This window comes from Macrosteles quadrilineatus, unplaced genomic scaffold (genome assembly GCF_028750875.1).
Source record: "Macrosteles quadrilineatus isolate MER2022 unplaced genomic scaffold, UCM_ALF_1.0 Scaffold_5__1_contigs__length_97177068, whole genome shotgun sequence".
Lineage (NCBI taxonomy): Eukaryota > Metazoa > Arthropoda > Insecta > Hemiptera > Cicadellidae > Macrosteles > Macrosteles quadrilineatus.
In genome coordinates, this window is record NW_026542598.1 from 1,983,444 (window position 1) to 2,004,190 (window position 20,747).

At 35.7% G+C, this 20,747-nt stretch overlaps 2 protein-coding genes across 3 annotated transcripts; both read left to right on the forward strand.

The window, feature by feature from the left end:
• The first annotated feature begins 919 nt into the window (after nt 1-919).
• LOC128994131 (neuropeptide SIFamide receptor-like) lies at nt 920-20,626 on the forward strand. Of its 2 annotated transcripts, none has more exons than XM_054418423.1 (5): nt 920-972; nt 15,803-15,888; nt 16,475-16,667; nt 18,398-18,651; nt 19,891-20,626. In XM_054418423.1, exons 1-5 carry the CDS (start codon nt 936-938, stop codon nt 20,623-20,625), a joined length of 1,305 nt encoding a protein of 434 aa, XP_054274398.1. In that variant the 5' UTR covers nt 920-935; the 3' UTR covers nt 20,626. The 2 variants fall into 2 exon arrangements, with proteins under 2 accessions (XP_054274398.1, XP_054274399.1); XM_054418424.1 differs by lacking the exon at nt 920-972 and adding an exon at nt 13,420-13,472.
• Nucleotides 7,587-9,675, forward strand: LOC128994130 (major heat shock 70 kDa protein Ba-like). The gene has a single exon (XM_054418422.1). The coding sequence runs from the start codon at nt 7,684-7,686 to the stop codon at nt 9,583-9,585; it is 1,902 nt and encodes a 633-aa protein (XP_054274397.1). The 5' UTR covers nt 7,587-7,683; the 3' UTR covers nt 9,586-9,675.
• Nucleotides 20,627-20,747: the final 121 nt, after the last annotated feature.

Below are 20,747 nucleotides of genomic sequence, written 5' to 3' on the forward strand. Positions count from 1 at the left end.
TACTGTAACAGATATGAACACTCATAAAAATAACATGGACACTTTGAAGTTTGGACCCCCGTGGGGCATCTGTAGGATTTTCACAACTGCCTATGCCTATGTGTTTCTCAAGACTATCAAGTACACAATATGAAATTTCAGCTCAATCGGTCCAGTAGTTTTCACGTGTTGGAACTTCAGTCATACACAAACATCCTTAAACTTTCACATTTTTTATAATATTAGTAGGGTTATCTGTAAGGCCTGTAGGGGAGTGTGTAATCAATGACTTTTGGATACTTAGTCACAGACTACGGAAGTGTACTTACCATGTACTGTATAGTCTGAGAGACCAGCTGTTGCAATGTTTGCAATTTTAGTTACAGTATTAAAATAAAGACAACCGTATTATATTGTCTGTGGTCAGAGTCTATCAGAATTCAATCACAGAATTCCTTTTCGTCATACTGCAGCAAAAACAGGCGTTTTTACATGCATTGCGGGTCCAAAGAAGCTCGTTTACTATTCCCCAGAGGGAAGAAATAGTTATCTCTGTGTAAGTAGTACGCAAAGTACTCTCAATACAAGCAACTTTAACAAACTGACCTTGAGAAGTTGCACTTACCAGGGCATAAAAAGTCACTTTTTTCCGCCCTAGTGATGATATAAATAAAGGCTACTATTTCTCTCTTTGTTTTCGTTTCTGAGATTGACGACGTGGAATAAAATATGCTACAGATTAGTGTTTTTGGCTTGTTTGTCAGATATAAGGTAAAAGGCACACTGTCGGTGCTGAAATAAACCAGAAATACGTTAAAGTATTCTAAATTTTGCGACTACTTGATCATGGAAATATTGTGATGTTCGGATCAATCCCATAGACAAAGCACCAGGTGTAGACGCCGGCTGGCATTCCGACATTGTGTGTGTGTGTGTGTGTGAGTAAAGTCGAGGTCATGATTATGACTCCTCTTTGTCTTCAACGAGCACGTGGTATGGCGTTTTAGCATATTATATAATATAGTCAATGATATTACGTAATTCGAACTGATTTTTCATAAAAGGGAAAAACTGTTAATGGTCATACAATAGTGTTTGTCTACTAGATTTAAAGTTGTTCTAAACCTGAAATTATTAGACGGGATTCTTTTGGCTCTAAAAGCCATTCGACAATTTCATTACTTACTGATTCAGTTAATTGCGACTATGTTAAAGTATTATTTTTTGAAGTATTAGTTGAAGTATTATTCATTATGTTAAAGTACCTATAATAAAATTTCAAATTAAGAATGATAAATATAGTTTATGTATTTCTCGATAAATAGCAGCCCCATGAAAAATGTATTGACCTAAACTACATTCATTGTAGGTGAACCAAATTTTAAGTTTATTCTATACCTTAAAAAATGCCTATTTATTGTCTATTACAATATGCAGGTAATATGTATGTACACGTATGTAAGAAGATTCAATCCGAATTAATGAATTGTTAATTTATTCATTAGTAATGTGTTTTTTTGCCATTCTACATCAAATTTGGTTCAGGATTTGGAGAAGTGAGAACGTTCTAGAACTTCAACGGACGTAGAACCTCGTCCCTTATTTGTGACATCCTATAGAACCTTCTAGAGTCTAGTTTCTAGACCGGCAGACCCCGAGCAGGTGGGATGGGAAGGGACTCCCGCTTATTCATTCATTCATTGTTGAGAAATCGTTCAAGGTTCTAGAGCGTTCTTGTGGCTCAAACAAGTTCCCAAGCCAACTTGGAAAGGATTCGATATTTTAAAATTGAAATACTGACGATTGAGCTATCAAATATAGTAAAAGGCCCAATTTTACTCGTAGTAAAATTACACCCATCTATATTCTTATTTCTTGGTGTTTTTGTAAATTGTAACCTAAATTGCTCATTCATTTTCAAACGGATATTGAATTACACTGCTTAAAGTGGTTTCCACACACTTTTTAAAATGTATGGGTGTTTTTTTTTTTTTTGTCCATTTTCATAAAAAAATCATTGCAAAATTGTGTGATAAGAATGAAAATAACCTTTAGCTGGAACGGTAAATGTAACAGGATAGTAGCATTGACTAAACCATAATTTATGGCACAAAGTCAATGATAGTAGTACGATTATTTACGAATTAGGATAATAGTATTAAGGATAATTTCTGACATTTATAGTTTTGCTGAAAAAATCAAGCTTGTTTTGATTACAAGTTTTTGGAGACTTCCCTAAAAAACGATTAACTGACTTACAATACTATTAATTAATCATTTAGTGAGTTTTTGTCTGATGTCAACCTGTCAGATAAAAAACATTTCAAAGTATTGAAATACAAAATTCAAACATGACATAAAGCGGTCACAGACGAGTCCGGTTGGCTACTATTTGTTGTTTATAATTCAAACTGTTGTTGTAAATTATTTTCAACATCATGAACCAAAATGTTTTACATTTAATCTAAACAGATACAAATTTAAAAAATTATGCAATTAACATTTTGCAGTAAGAACATTTAAACTTTACCACTGACTAAAGAGCCTTGAATTAGTCCAAATTAGACCCTATTACAGTAGATTTGTAGTAAAATCGTCTTAAATTTCAAAATAGGTATATTTTTTCATTGAAAATTAAAATATTTAACTTCAGACCCTCTAAGGTGAATAAAGACAACTTGTTTTCATTCCAGAAATCTAGAACGTTCTTGCCGCACTCGATCAATAAGTTAGGTTATGTTAGTTCTCGCCGCGGCCGCCAGCTGTTTGGAAGCAGCACCTGTTTCCGCTGCGGTTTCTAGATCGAACCATCGACTTGGCGGGCTTGCAGGCGTTATCACATTGCACCGGCCTTGTCGGCGAACCTCAAGGTCGTCTGATAACATTGTTCATTCAGAATCTATTTTTATCTGGTAGCGTACGCCAGACAGTCAAACGTAGGAATTATCTTATGGTGTTGAATTACGAAGAATGAATGAATACGTATTTAGATAATTATTGAGGTCAATGGAAACCTCATTAGGCGATTATCGAAGACCTTTTTCTCTGCTTTTTCTAAAATAAAGTCAATTTGATTTAGTTTATAATGGTAGACTTGTGGAGTAAAATACTGAAGCACCTATCAAAATTAAACTTTCTTACAAATTTAAGTTAGGTTGTTAACTACTTTTACAATTTACTTGATGAGTTTTCAAAAAAATATAAGTCCTCTTCCCTCTTCCATAGCTAGTAAATAAATAATTACAACGGGAAAGGAATTTTTTAAAATTTTGAATTTTGGAAACAATGTTTTCTCTAATGCAAACTGTTTAAGATCTTAAAAACAATGAGTCGCCTAGTTTCAAAACCAGATTTATAAGTCTTATAAGTGCTTTATGGTAAAGTTGTACCATTCAGTATACACTTACGTTGTTCACAAAATTAGGATCACCAGACAAAGTTTATGTTCCACATCCAAATACACTCCATTGACATTCCATTGAATGCTCTTATGTTGGGTTCAAAACCAGATAATCTAATATATATACAAGGCGATTAAACCTCTGGTTTAAAGATACATAGGTTTAGACCTACCTCGAGAAGAAAACCCACGATAAATTTGTTCATTTATTATTTATTTATTTGGCCTATTTGAAAAATGCCGATGTATAGGAACCAACCTGCTAAAATCGTCGCGGAAGTTGTGCAATAGTGTAGTAAATAGTTAGATTGACGATATTTTGTCAATTAAAAAACCAGAAATTCATTGGTTTGGGGGTTTAGGTTGCGACATCCAGATAAACTAACCTAACCTCAGAGGTAAAATTAGAACGATAACGATAGGAGTTGTTTGATAACGCACTAGATGACGCTGCGTTGTGCGTCAACTCTCTAGAACCTCTAGAACGTGACAAAGCGACGTTTCTAGAAAACTCCATCAGCGACTGTTTGGAACCTTGCCTAGCTCACCCTCACTTTTCTGGTCTCTATTATTATGACTTACAATTTTTATGTGGACCCTACAATATCAAAGAAATTTTTAATACTGTTTAAACAATCGTAACATAAAATAATTCTTCTCGGATTTCCAATACATGTAAAAAAGCACAAAAAATCAAGTAATATCTATATTCTCAATCGGTGTAAATTTGATTCAAGAAAAGTTAACATTTTATTAATTGCGATAAGCACTCCTACATTTTTAAACTGTCAATTATTTTCAAGTTTGGATAATAACTTCAACTTGAACTTGAACCAGTACGTTGCGTCAAGTTGGTAGCCAATCTGATTCTAACGTCTTTTGTGGGGAACAGTCTAAATCCTGTTATTGTTACTTTTTGATACATAGATTTATTAATTATTGGTCTTTAGATTGCCCAATTATTTCAATTATCTATTACCATTGAATTTTTCCAAATTAATTCAACCCAATCTTCCAGTTACTCTCAAAACATAGATAATAATCTCAAAACAAAAATAATCCAGATAACTGGAAACATCAGATGAATAATTTGAGCTAGTGTAATGCATTTACTGTGCCTCACACCTCACAACAGAGAATTATTGGTCTCCTTCCGTTGTAGCAATGCAATTCCGAGACATACTGTAACTGGGGTTATGGAGAAAACAACAATTGAAGGCGTACAAACACTTGACCATGGGAAAAGATTAGACTGTGAAAAGATCGTTGAATGGTCAATACAAGGTTTATCAATGATCAAGTATTCCAAATGTGTATTCTAGATTTTAACTGTAAATCGGAGTAAAGTTTCAACTAAAAGCAAAAGGATAGTTGCACAACGCTTGATTATTTATATACCATAATAAACAAAACCCAACCATTGATTAAAGCAACTTTTCCTACAAATCTGTCATCCTAAATGCATCAGCTGAAAAAAACTCAATTAATGGCTTGTTTACGGTACACACATGTTCTGTAGCTGTATTTGATTTATTTCTGGTTATGTTTACAGACTAAAACGGTCACGACCAAACAGGAGAATGTAATTGAAAAATCCTTGTATTCTGGCATTTTAACCACAGAGGGTAATCATAGACTAACCAACACATAACAAGACAAAAAAACAAGTTGGAGTATGTTTGATCTTTGGTGTAAATGCTCACTGAACAACTTTTCCTCAAATACGAACGAAAAAAATATTCTACATCACCAAGCTAAAACAGTAACATACTGAAACAAGCTTCTTAAGAAAATGGGATGTTCATTTACAACATTCAAAGTCAATGAACCATTTAAATGTGAAAACTTAACTTTGCTACCAAATTTTAAATTTCTGATGAAATAGTAGAACAATTTGTTAATTTATAAATATTTTAAGGGCACTTATTTTGGTAAGTATTCATATTCATATTTTTTCTAATAATGCGTTATCATTAATTTAACATTTTGACTCCTGCCTGACTTATTGTGTAAGCACTGACTTATACATAAATGCAAACCCTTTACTGACTGACTCACTCACTAATCACTAATAATTCTCCTACTTCCCATTTAGCTAGACTACATCAATTCTGCACACTGGTTCTTTTATGCATTAAATAGGAAAACAAAGTAGTTTTTATTCTGATCTGACTTTCGGGCTCCGCCGCAGTGACTCTGGAGTTTCCCATGTTAACCTTATGATTTTTAATTTTAAAAGGAATTAATGAATCTTAACGTCTGGTCTGTTTCAATTAACAAGTTGGTTCTACGATGTTCAATAGCACTATAAAGTTACAAGGTTTACAAACAGGGTGCAGGACTATTAACATTTTACACAATAAGAACAAACTGTCAATCAAATAATAAATTGTTGTGGTATTGTGCGAATAGGGTAATTTTTATTTTGTAGCGCATAATTCATTAACTGATTGACTTATTTTTTCCAACATTTTTATAAAAAAAGTTTCGTGTTTTAAGTTAATGAAAGATGGAATGAATTAATATTATAGACATTATTGTTTGGGTTATGTCAATAACGTGAAAACTGCTTGACCAATTGAGCCAATTTTCCATTAATAGAGCCAATATAACCACAGGCTTAAAGGTAAGCAAACAAAAAATATTATAGGATTTTTTTATTTAAAAGGCCCCCAGAGGCCCCCAACCTTTTTGTTCCACTATAAACTGTAGGTCCCTTAGTTGCCATTAGCTGTATGGGCTATTAATTAACAGCTGTGTCTAAGGAATATGTCGGCCTTAGTCACTAACAAGACTACAAGATCGCGCCACTCATCCTACACTCATCCTTCACTCATATTTGGGTTAAAATACGCACATAGTGGCGTCCCCATCTTAAATAATTGATAATTGAACCTGGTGTGGCAATCAATATTTTTATTAATATTTTTGAAGTCAAACTGACGGGTAACAGCTAGTTTGTTAAAATTATTGTTTTGTATAGATACTGGCACTTCAATTAAAAATCTTGTTTTAGTCAATTATTTCAAGATATCTGAATTCTGAAGTAAATTAACAGTTTGGTCAATGCAAATTGCCATTGAATAGTTTTAGTTATAGCCAATTGAATTACGGGACAACGTATAATTTGCGCGCTATAACTGGGAATTATTTGTTTCCTTGAGGCATTACAATGCAACCTCAGCACATAACTGTGCTGTTGTGGAGTAAACAAATTTGAAGGCGCTACGATACATCTGGTTGCCTGCGTCCTATCATAGATTAAACTATGTTTTATCTATGGTCCTATTGGTTTGGTTATATGTATAGTTATGAATGATTTATTTACGGTATGTGAAAGTGTTCCATAATTTAAGTGTGGTTCGCATGTTTCTTGAAGTAAAGATTGGTTTTATAGGTAGGATTGTGCCATTGGTCTTGCAAATGCAAATTAATATTTGGCAGTTGTAACAAAGAAACAGGCAAAATATAAAATGTTAAATAATCAAATTATAGTTAAACTTATATAAGAATCAAGAATTATGATAGTAGTACTATTGCATTGTAATATTTAGGGAATCAGGGAATTGATGGCGGTTTGTTTCACATTATTCATAATATTTTACTTCTCAACGTTATAGTTAACTATTTAGTTAGCCTATACGAATGGAGTAAAAAGAAGGTAAAATGAGTAGTTCTAATAAGCAAAATAAAAATTATAGAACATTATATGTTCTGATTTTTTTGGTTGAAAAATTAATTTCTGTTTAGCTAGATGTTTTTAGTAAAAATCTCATAATTATTATAAACTTCCGAAATAACGTGTAAATAACTTTAGAATTTGAATTATAGATTACTTTTTTAATGTAAAATATCCCTTTACTACGGAAAATTGCCTTGAAGCATTGGCTATTCGGGCTATTGAAGTTAAAAGTATTTACAAATTACGTACAATGAGTGACAAAACGACAAAACTAGCCCGAAGAATCACCCATTGAATCACTTTCCGCCAATAGCAGCACAGTCTAGAACGATCTCGACGCTTCTCGGCCAATCAGCGAAGCGTTTCTAGAACCGACTCGGCGCGTCGTGTGGAACAGCTGAGAAGTGTCTAGATGGCAGCAGCTGGCCTTTATAACACCGATCGCGCGCGTCAACCACTAGTTTGAAGTTTGAATTCAGACAGCGAGAAGTTCACATTAGTGCGAACTGTGTAAATTGAGTGATATTATATCTAGTGACGTTTTGGTGATCGAGTTTAATATTGTGATTGTGACTATACCTGTGAGTTTTATATCGTTGTGTGCTACTGATCTATCAGAAATATGCCAGTGAAAATGCCAGCTATTGGAATCGACCTGGGGACGACCTACTCCTGTGTGGGTGTATGGCAGCAGGGGAAGGTGGAGATCATCGCCAACGACCAGGGCAACAGGACGACTCCTAGCTACGTCGCCTTCACAGACACCGAGAGGCTGATAGGAGATGCCGCCAAGAACCAGGTAGCCATGAACCCCCAGAACACTGTGTTTGACGCCAAGAGGTTGATAGGTAGGAAGTTCGACGACCCCAAGATCCAGGATGACATGAAGCATTGGCCCTTCAGAGTCGTCAGTGACTGCGGTAAGCCAAAGATCCAAGTTGAATACAAAGGAGAGGTTAAGAAATTTGCACCTGAAGAAATCAGTTCAATGGTTTTAACTAAGATGAAAGAAACTGCCGAGGCCTTCTTAGGCGGAAGTGTCAGAGATGCAGTAATTACAGTGCCTGCTTATTTTAACGATTCTCAGAGACAAGCCACCAAAGATGCTGGAGCTATTGCTGGTCTCAATGTGCTTAGGATTATCAACGAGCCTACTGCAGCTGCTTTGGCTTACGGATTGGACAAGAACTTGAAAGGGGAGAGGAATGTTTTGATTTTTGACCTCGGAGGCGGAACCTTTGATGTGTCTATTCTCACCATCGATGAAGGTTCCCTGTTTGAAGTGAGAGCGACAGCAGGCGATACTCACTTGGGAGGAGAGGACTTTGACAACCGATTGGTCAACCATCTGGCTGAAGAGTTCAAGAGGAAGTATAAGAAGGATCTACGTAGTAATCCAAGAGCCACTCGAAGACTACGGACAGCTGCAGAGCGAGCGAAGAGAACCCTGTCTTCTAGCACAGAAGCGAGCATTGAAATCGACGCTTTGTACGAGGGAATTGATTTCTACACCAAAGTGTCTCGAGCCAGATTTGAAGAACTTTGTGCAGATTTGTTTAGAGCGACATTACATCCTGTAGAAAAAGCTCTCAATGATGCAAAATTGGACAAGTCTGCAATTCACGACGTGGTATTAGTTGGAGGATCAACGAGGATCCCCAAAATCCAGAACATGCTGCAAAACTTCTTCTCAGACAAATCTTTGAACCTCTCTATCAACCCAGATGAAGCGGTAGCCTACGGTGCTGCAGTCCAGGCTGCAATATTGAGTGGAGACCAGAGTTCAGCGATCCAGGACGTGTTGTTGGTTGATGTTACCCCACTCTCCCTGGGAATAGAAACAGCTGGAGGAGTCATGGCCAAAATAATCGAGAGGAATGCACGAATACCCTGCAAACAATCCCAAACCTTCACCACCTACTCGGACAACCAGCCAGCCGTCACCATCCAAGTGTTTGAGGGAGAACGAGCCATGACCAAGGATAACAATCTCCTCGGCACCTTCGACCTCACAGGCATCCCTCCTGCGCCTCGCGGAGTACCGAAGATAGACGTCACCTTCGACCTAGACGCAAATGGTATCCTCAATGTCTCTGCCAAAGATACTAGTTCTGGGAAGTCTAAGAACATCACCATCCAAAACAACAAAGGTCGATTGTCAAAAGAGGAAATTGACCGAATGGTTTCTGAGGCAGAGAAATACAAGGAGGAAGATGATAAACAAAGAGAACGTATCTCCGCGAGGAATCAACTGGAAGCCTACGTCTTCAACGTGAAACAGGCTGTGGAGGAGGCTGGTGACAAGCTGAGCGAGAGTGACAAGTCGACAGTGAAGAGTGAATGTGACGAGACTCTGCGATGGTTGGACAACAACACGTTGGCGGAGAAGGAAGAGGTTGAACATCGACTGCAGCAGCTACAGAAGCAATGTTCTCCAATCATGGCTAAGTTGCATGGGGCAGGACAGCAAGGAACACAGGGTCAACACGGTGGACGGAGACCAACAGTTGAAGAAGTTGATTAAATCAATAATCTGTAGGTAAAAGATTAATTTTTTAATTTTGTTCCTATTTTAAAGACTTTTATAATGATGTAAATACAATTCTTGTAAATATTTATGTAAATAATCCTATTTATTTGTATATGTTGTTAGTTTAAGTGTATACAATAAAGATATTTTTATGCTAAATTGTATATTATTTACAATGTTTTCCCTTTCACACAGTCCCTCTTGACCAGTGATGGTTATTTTTTGGAAAATGTTGATATCCTTACTAATAAAGATTTTAAATGTATTCTGAAGATGCAATTGTAGTGTAAATTACCTTTGAAGATTAATGTCAATTTGTTACAAACTAATTTTCAAAGCTTAGAAGTAGGCCTACTCAATATACCATGGAAAAAGTGTCTGTAATTACAGCAAAAGTCTAAACATCTATAATATTAAAACCGACATTATTTATAAACTATAGTTCGGCCGCTTAGAAAGCGACCTCCTCCAGCATTGGTTTAGCATTAGCGCGCAGGTCGTTTTCTCAGCGGCCGAACTATAGTTTAAATGCTGCGTAAGTCAAGAATAATTGAAAAATTTCAATATGATTACAATGAAACAAATTATTTTACTTTGGTGAAACTTAAACAATTCAATACAGAAATAGTTTTACTTCAAGGGATGCAACTACAACCAAATTTTGCTGTGATGCATGTGAAAGTATTTTGGCACTTTTTGTGAGATATTTTTCCATACAAACTAATGGTGTGTAATTCATGAAATAACAAATATTGTATAGGTACATGGCCAAAAAGCAAATACATCAGTCGGAGCTCAAACTCTTTGAAACAACTCCTCCATTTTAATGTGCTGGTTCGTTACATTTTGTTGATTGGAAGTTTGAAGAATAGTTTTATTTATGAAACAATTAAGTTTCAGGCTGGAAAAAACATTCATGATATGAATAGTTTATCAGTAAAAAAAAACAAAAAAAAAAACAGAGAAAGACATCGCTATGGTCGTAAACAAGCATGTTGACTTGACTTTGGAACACATGCTGAGGTGTTCCTAAATGAATATCAGGAGGCTTTAATAGTCAGATTGTATAATGTAATGTAGCTTATGGTTTTAAACTGAACTTGCACCAAAAACTATTCAATATGAGCATCAATCCATAAGCCGATAAATGAGTTCTTGCCAAATGTTGGTAGGGATCTCTTGATTAATTAATTGTTAAACAGCTACTTCAGTCCATGCCCTTAAACCACCCAGAGAAAGTTCAGGTTCACTATAATTAACTACAAGAGGTTCTACCTGCAAATTCAAGGGTGTACAGAAGCCACCATTAAATTAATTTAATCAACTTTGACTTTATACTTCATTTAAAGGGCCCAAGTTCGAGAAATTGTCATCAGAAAGTATGTTAAAAGCAGTGGATACCTTACGTCCTAAGGTGGCCGAAGTGGGTACGGTTGTACCTGAACACGCTGCTCTCGTTCATGACGTTTTTAATACTTTACTTTAATACTTTTCAATCAAATGGCGACCTGTTAAAGATCGGTGACAACTGCTTGGAACGAACAACATACATGGTTTGTTAATCTCATAATCATCGTGTTTCGAACACCTTTAATCACTCACTTGTAACAAACAGCTAGAAATAGCTTCACTGTCCATTCACTGCACCTCTTTTAAGAACAAAAGTAAATAATAAAAAAGTAAACAAAAATGTAAAAAAAACAAACTATTGTCAATTGCATTGGCCAGCTGTTGTTTACTAAATTAATAGAATAACGTTAACTTCCAAAACATGCAAGGCGTAGCCCTTTGGAAATCAGCCTGTTGGGCAGAGCCCTTATAGGGAGTTCGTCCATATCAATACTTTTCAGCAAATCTAAGCTTCATTTTGATATGACATGCCTATATTTCTATTTGGTAAATGGCCTTAACTGTTTACATAAAATTTGATTTTATCACTTTAATAATATAATAGATGATTAAAAATTCAAGTGAACAAATGTTATGTGCTCCTTGTAACAACAAACCTAAGAATTCATTGAGCCAATTTACTTGGAACAAAATTTCTGTACAGTAAAATTTCTGTTTGAATAAATAGTCTAGAAAAAATTAATAAATTTGTTTAGGCTGCAGGTTTGCTGTGGCAAGGGTTTTGCAATCTACTGGTGTATACCCAACCTAGTAAGAAATAGGCCAAATTGCTATAAATAAACTACAAGGTTTTTATGGCTTGCCCTTTACAACCAGTCTATTTTAAACTTGTTAAAGCACATTACACAAATAGCCTTTTGAAACACAAGAGGTGAATGAATGGACATTAACAGGTGGTTGAACATTTGAGTAACCGGGTAGAGCCGGTGCCATGGCAACCTTCCACACAGGGGGGAATGAGTTGCCGAAAGATTAGGTCTCAAGAACAAGTCTTGAGTACAATGTACAGTAGAGGCATTTTTATTTTTGTGTTGTCCGATTGAGTGTTTAAATGGATCGATATTTTTAAACCTAAAATGTCCAAAAAATGGTCCAAAATATCAAACAATCTGCCACAGACTTTGAATGGCAATGAATTGTTCAGTGAAACAGCTGATCCTATCAGAAAATAATATCATCAGCTGTAGAATATTTCAGATCAACAGTTTTTCATCACTCTGTATTCTAAAATAGCCCAGTTCCATACAGCTGAGGTCTTCGAAAATCTTCAATTTCCATACACCGAAAACAAATAGTGATCAGCTGACTTTTCCTGACACAAACATTACTTTCCCCACATAAACATTACTGTCGCTACACAAACAATACTTTGCCTGACATCAACACTAAAATTAAATGTACAGCTGTATTGTGTTTGGATTAGAAAAATGAATAGATTACGAAATATCTCGTCTTCGACTCGCATGTAAAACACTATCTCGCCCCGAAATGGGTCACTTTTGTGACTAGTAGTGAAATATACTATTACAATTTTGAACAATCTGTAATCTGTGAACACTGGTTTTCTAAATTAGGTGTTTAGAAAAATGTTAAAATTCTGCTACGGAAATTTTCTCTGTAACCATTAGATATACAACACAGCTTCAATATACAGTAGACTCCCTCTTATCCGGGCACCTTTTAACCGGACATCGGATTTACCGAAACCGGACTACACTCGGCAGAAATGACATCTCTTTAACTGGACAATCAGTACTGAAACGACTGTTCTCGTGGGAAAGATTTGAGACCCGTGATCACCTATTTTTACCCCATAAATTACCGTTCCTATAGTCCGGTCATGATATTTTTCAAACTATTTGAATAAATGTAGGTTTACACATTTGTACTAAATTTAATCAAAATTGGATAATTTTACTCAAGTTATCATACTAACTGACACAATATATATATATAACTTAAATGAATTTGAAAAAATATGGTGTTTTTGACCTCTGGGGACATTAAAAGTCTAAACAAAAAAGTAAAATGGGCTCGGTTCTAGGTCTTACCATTAGACCTACGATAATAGCTTATTCTTATGGGAAATTTGCCAAAATACTTAACGATTGAAACAGCTGATCAAACCATGAGTCACTAAGAGTAACTTGTTAACAGTAAACTTCAATTTGAAAAACCACACATCTCTCCATGGAGTAAATGTTGCTAATAACATTGTTGATAGAAACGATACAATTTCCAATTCAGTTACACATTTCTTATAGAAATAGTTCTTTAAAAGGTGACAAGAAAGCAAAGCAGTATATGAAACATTCACAGACCAGTTGATCTTTTAGAGGAACTGAATCTTTTGAATCGATTCCTCTCCATGGATCACTTGGACTTGTGTTCAGTGTATCTCTATCACATCTGCAGAGATGGTTCAAGAGCGACTAGTTTTATTTTCAGTGACTCACATGTTAGGAAACAATGTAAGTACAATTAAAGTTTAACAGCTTTTCTTCCCATACTGTATGTTTTTATTTTATTTTTTTATTTTTATAAATAACTAGCTGAATTGTAAGATTGTTGAGAGAAAATATAAGAGTGTAAATTTATATTTTCTTGGAAAATGTCATTTGTTCTAACACACAACATTGAATATAAGTAAATGGTCACTTAGTTAAGGTAATTTGACCAAATAAAATTGAAGACGTATTAAATTTAGAGAATTCTGATGTAAACATTTTTGGAGAAATCAATAATTTACGAATAGTTATTTTATTTTTCAAAATTTGTTGTTTCTTCTTGTGAATTGTTTTTTATTATACTTCCGACTTAAAAAAAAAAACTATTTTAAAATTCAAATAAATGTTACACACAAGTTTTAAAACCATTGAACTGGAACACTAAAATGATTTAACTTTTCATCCCCTTTGTAAAATGTGAAGCCAGTTTTGATATGTTTTAACTTCAAAGTGTTTATGCCTTAGCATTGATATTTACTGAGTTTCTCCTAAGTTAGAAGACACATTTTACAATCTAGGCTTTCCTCTTTGGTTAAAATAAATAACATAGGACAAACCATACTAGCAAATAGTTATTGTAATAGTGTTGTAAAGTTAGTTGTAAAGTAAACACATAAATTCAAGCAATTAATAAATGAACGTCAAAGCACTTAGTTGCCACCGGGTATAAACATACCTTAATATTTCTTTAGCTAGTCTATGAGTATAATAAATGCTATGATAGTATAAGAAATCTATGGTTTTACAAGGCGGCCATGAGGCTGTTGTGAGCCTCTAATAGTGGTGTTTGGACCAGTGAACGTCAAAGGAGCTTAAGTAAGGGGATTGGAGCAGAACTGAATGCATTTTACATCACTTGATTTTACATCACAAAGTGTAAAATGGACAACTTTCAGCCGTTGCCCTTAAAAGTTTTTGATTTGCAGCTCATGAAACATTTATGACATTCTATGACTTTAAAATGTGGGGTGGTGGACTTAAATGTCATTTCAAGGTCTGGAATAGGTTTAGTTAAAGGAGAAAATTTAACTAAGAAGCACATTTGAGTTTATATACTCGTATAAACAATAAGACTGAAAGTAATAATATTTTATTCTGAAACCAGTTTAACACTTTGTACAATTAATTGGCTGAATTATTCCACAGCTGAGGGTTATATCTCATTGATCTAAGCCCTTCAAAAAGTGAATTCTAGGAAAATTATTATCTGCGATCAAAGTCTCCATCAGTAAAATAAACAAGGGTACTTTCCTGTTAAAGGGAACATTCATTATTATCGATGATTTTTTTCTCGATATATCGATGTTTTTGTTTTCCGATCCATTACAAATTGACAACAACTAACAACTGATCTTGTTTAGGCTAAAATAGTCTATTATATGGAATGAAATGAAACTGTTCTAAGCTAACCTAACATAACCAACCAAACTTGCTGTACCATCAAAAAATTCCGTTTGGGTTTGAATATAAAAGGCAAGTTATAAACACGGAATTTTTAAATGTCACAGCAAGTTTGGTTAGTTATGTTAGGTTATTTTTTTAGAATAGTTTCATTTCATTAATGTTTGTTGATACTGAACAATATTTTTCGTAGTTGTCAGCTGATATGTTTCAATTTGTTAATATCGATATATCGAGAAAATAATCATCGATAATAATGAATGTTCCCTTTAACAGGAAAGTACCTAAACAAGTTTAACAATTATTACAAAAATGTATATTAAAATAATAATTGAAATGTTTACCGGTATTGGTAAACTTATTTTAGTTTGTTACACAATAATAAACAATATTTAAGTGAGGTGAGAAGCTGAGGATGAAACTGTTATGTTGTTCCAAACCCTGGTCTTATAACTACCTTAGATAAATCTTTTGTTAGAAATCATCATTAATTGTTGGTCCAATAAAAAATTACATCGGATGTAGACTTAAATTCCCTGGGGGAATTCCAATTTAACTACTGTACCACTTTGCTAACAAGAAAAATTAAGTGTGTAATTACGAACGATCAATACAGTAAAAGTTACAAAAATATGTCTAAATTCTCATGAGTGCACACAAGACCTGGCCAAGACAAGGATTTGATCTAGAGGGCTGTCTTAATGGCCACCGCTTGGGCTAACAGTCTATCAAACCCAACAACTCTAGTAATCATGACCAAACATAGTAGTTTCTAAATTTGACTCCCAGGATACTCCACATGTGGGGTATAGCTTTCAGTAGTTTCTATTTACTATAACCACACAGTTGTAACAAAAAGTTATTAGATCAAGTAACTGATGTTCTACTTCCAGATGTTTTGGAGTTAAAGAAGATGGATAATGACACGGAGGCCGTTGCTGTGGCCTTACCACTCTTTCGATATCCCACGGCTGTGACGGTGAGCTTGAACAATGAACTTCATTGTTCAAATACCCATATTTGATTATATTGGTGTAATGGAGTAAAATATTTAGATTTACTTGAACAAATTTTGTACTGTATTATTGTGCTGGGTTCTCTTCCCCGTCCAAATATATGTTTATAGTTACCAAGCCTTTTGATCGATTGTGTTATGGCAACTAGTTTCAACTCAACACTGGAGTCATCTTCAGGCCACTACAGATGTCTTGTCTCTTCATTCGAAGGTCGCCAATATCAGTAAAAAATAGAACATGTACACACACAAACATTTTGTGATAAAAAAAGAGATAATACTGTTGGTAAGCACACTACGTGATCGGGCAGGAGTTGTGTCTAGAACAACTTTCAGCAGTTGTGAGTCTATATATTTGTCATTGTGTAAAAAATAAGCCCCCCCCCCAAAAGAAAAAAAAATGGTGGTTGATGAGTGATTAATGTTCATTGAGCAGCAACAGATCAGAGAGCCAGTTCAAATATTAGAGTGTGGTTCGTTCCCTGACTTAAAACTTTATAAATTAACATAAAAATAGTTTCTTGTTGTAACCACGAATTACTCTCTCCAGGTGCTGCTGTGTGTGGCGTACGTAAGTGTGTTCATCATTGGCGTCGTTGGCAACACATGTGTCGTAATGGTTGTCTGTCGTAGTCCCAAGATGAGGTCGTCTACCAACCTCTTCATCGCCAACCTCGCCTGCGCCGATCTCTTGGTGAACATTATTTGTTTGCCTTTCACACTAACAAGCAATATCATGTCAGGTATGAAAATCATGAATCCTGGCAAAGAATAAGATTCGGATGTTTCTCTTTTTTGTTGTAAATTAATTATTCATGTTCCTGAATTAGTCTTTTTGCCCTAAGTTCAACTTTGTCCATTTTACCTACTACCAAAATTTGCTTTACAAAATAGTCCATGAGTGGGACATAAGAAAACTTATATGGACTGGGGAAACAGAAATAAGCAGCCAGAGGTTTGTGGAAGCTGGAAGCCAAGACTTAGTGAAATATGTATTGCAGATCGAAACATTGTCTTGCATTAAAACTGTTGGACAAAGCAAAGTTTGGTTGTCCCCATTGTTAAAGGTTGATTTTGCTTGAATGGGACACATATGGTTCTACATTTTTACTGTGTAGCCTAGCCATCAAGCAAACTAATATTATGTCTTGTATGGAGATCAAGACAGATTATGCTTGAAATTTCATTGTGTTAAAATTAATCTAGGTTTGAAAAGTGCAAAGGAAAATAGCCAGATAATGTTAGTAATCAATTAGCCTAATCTATATATATAAAATCCAATGTGTGTATGTTTGTTTGTTTGTCCTTCATGGACTCCGAAACCGCTCGACAGATTGTAATGAAACTTTCAAGCATTATTAAGATTTTTCGAGGATGGTTTATGTGAAGTTTGGTGCAGATCTGTCAAAAGGGCTCCGCCCCAGTGGCTCTGAAGTTTCCCATGTTTACCTTATGAGTACTCATTTAAATGGAATTAAAGAATCTTAACAGCTGGTTCAACTAAACAATTTGATTCTGTGATGTTTAATAACATTACAAAGTTAATAGGTTTATCAACAGGGTGCAGCACTATTATTTTTTTAAATTTATGACAACAGCAAATTTGCATCCAAAAGGTGAGTGAGCGTAGCAAACGAACTTCAACCTGGAGGCAAGTTAGCGTAGCGAACGAGCTAAACCTGAAGGCAAGTGAGCGCAGTGAACAAGCTCCAACCTAAAGGTGAGTGAGCGTAGCGAACGAAATCTAACCCGGACGTGATTGAGCTATGCGAACGAGCTCATCTTGAAAATGAACGAGCATTTGACATAAAACCACATTAGGACAGGACGACGTCTGTCGGGCCAGCTAGTTTATAATATTTTAGAGGTGGCTAAAACCCAGCATAAACACCTCTTATTGGATATGACTGCATTGTGATTACTTAATTAATATTTCTTACTCCCATTATTATTTAAATACCAAAGAAGATATTTGGCCTCACCAACTAACAATCTCCATTTCATCCAATCCCCTGCATATTATTCATCAGCTCACAATGATCTAAATTTGTCTATTGTTACTTTATCTTTTACCTCTTCTTGAGGTGTCCTCTTTCAGGGAGTTTTCTTCCATATTTGTTTGATCATAGCTCCATATACCCTCTTGATAACATTTCCAGTCCAGAATTTTTGTTTGTTTTTAGTACTCGGAACAGATTACTTACTCCCCTATTATGTTAAATCCTCTATTAACCTTTTTGAAAAAAAAACAAAAAAAACACACAACTAAAGTGAAAATGGTAGTATGAGGTAGTATTCTGTCAATACTAATAAGAATTTGATAAAGTATCAAAGTCTTTCTTCAAGCTCCAACTCCTCTGTTAACATTATAATTTAGACTTTATTATTTTACAAAAAATATAAAATTTTTGTTATACACTCTGGTATGTTTTATATTTACCAGAGTCATTTATATCTCCCGTATTGTTCACAGCATGGACCATGGGCTGGTTAATTTGCAAGATCATCCCCTACCTTCAGGGAGTGTCTGTCAACGCCTCTATTAATACTCTTGTAGCGATATCTGTGGAGCGTTGCTTCGCTATCTGCTACCCGCTCAAGTGGCAGATCTCCTCTCGAGTTAGCAAGCGAGCGATCCTAGCGATATGGCTGCTGTCACTCACCATTACTCTGCCTTGGGCTGTCTTCTTCAAGCTGCAACCACTGTATGAAGGCAGTGAAGAGCAGGTCAGGATGAAAATCGTTTAGGGAGGTTAATTTAGGAAAGACCTGAAATATTTATGTGGGTGGCTGAGTGGTTATAGTGCTCGCTTAGTAGTCATAAGGTTGCTGATTTGATCCTGTAAATCCAGTAGCTTTTTGGTTGCTTTCAACTGAACCTAGTTGTATCCTTGATCTAGCTCTTATTAAATGGTCCTGGCTGAAGAAACAGCTGATCTTAGACAGTGAAATTCTATACTTATTTTTCCTCATAATAAGCTTAAAACCAAGGTCCCACTAGAAAAACAGGACGTGCTGCAGGATCCATGACGTCACACTTGTAGATAGATTCACTGCCATATCCCATGTGTTTTAGGTAAATAAGCTGGTTGTTTGTCAGATTTTAGTTCAACTATCCACCACTGTGACACAGTGTTGTGCTGCCCGTGCTGCAGCATGGCCTGTTTTTCTAGTGGGGCCTATTGTTATTGTTAAAACACACAACATTGTGTTTCTACCTTGTTTGTTTCTTGAGCCGGGTTCAGAGAGCCAGAGTGTTTAAAGATGCCTTATAATCACCTCGCTGTATCATATGATTCATTCTACAATTCTTCACTCCTCTTCGCCTTAAAATACACAGTCCTGGTGTGTCAAAAAAATTTAAAATGTAATCTAATCATATGTTGGAGGTGTTGAAACGATTCCTCCTCAAGACAGCCATTCCATTAAAGTAACTGAATATTTAGTTGGTTTAGGTTATCTGCACCCACTGGGTCCGTACCCTCCGAACCAAAAGACGTGGGCGTAACAGTGGACTCATCGGTATGGAACCTCAGGATGTCCTAGAAATCTTTTTCCAAACTTCTTTTCGGATGGCAGAAAGTTTGTATGGTCCTGTCCCAACCGTGACGGCCTAGTGCTCGCACACATAGGAAAATCAATGCTAAACATTTTTGGAAAATTCCGTACCTACTGTCCATCAGTGCCGTCCTGACCCAGTGCACGCTTAGCTTTAAAGAGAATTTCTATGATGAATCTGCAAAACTTTGTTAACTAACGTTTTTACATTTGCAAATTGATGACATACAGTAGACTCCCTCTTATCCGGACTCCTTGGGACCGAGGCCAGTCCTTATAATGGGTTTTCCAGTTAAACCGACGTCCCTGAAAACTTGTTAAAACGGTTCTGGTATCCTCCAGGTATCTTCTGGCGATCAATGTTTGGTATCGTCTATTCTAACTATCTTAATTTACCATATATTTCAGGCCTGTCTAGAAGTGTGGCCGACTAACTACAGTGGTAATGTCTACTTCATCATAGCCAACCTGCTCATGTGCTACCTGCTACCACTAACCATCATCACAGCATGCTACTTGCTCATCTGGCGCAAAGTCTTCCTACGCCGACCTCCAGGAGAGTTACGCCAGGCAACGGACAAGATCATACAGAAGTCAAAGGTCAAAGTGGTCAAGATGTTGATGACGGTCATCATTCTGTTCGCTTTCTCCTGGCTTCCGCTGTACCTCATCTTTACGAGAATAAAACTTGGAGGGCCATTGACTTCTTCCGAGGAAGTAATTGTGTTTATGATTCTTCCCTTTGCTCAGTGGTTGGGTGCTTCAAATTCTTGTATCAACCCAATCCTTTACGCGTATTTCAATAGGAAGTTCAGGGTGGGGTTTAGAGCGATTATTTACAGTAGATCATGCTGTACGCCGCTATACTATGATCCTTCCGGAAGTGACATGAGAACTGTCAGTAGTAAGCAGAATCTATATTTGGGTGTGAACCAAAAGGATTATATGATCAAACAGTTCCAGAACAGGAAGACAAAATCGTGTGCCGTTTTGTTCAGCCAGAATTTGAACTGTAGCAGTAATAGTTTGAATAAAATAAAGCCAGTGGTCTTTCCAAAACTTTCGTTAGGATTTCGGTCGGTCAGTGTTGATAATATCTATGATAAACCTGCAAGAACTAAGTGCAAAGATATTTTTTTGTAGATAATTGTTGTGGTGACAATTATAGATGTACTATTATTAATGGAAATTGGTACGGTTGTATAAATGTGATCTGAATGTGCTGTAGATATAGCAGTTTAAATGAATTTGAATATGTAAATATT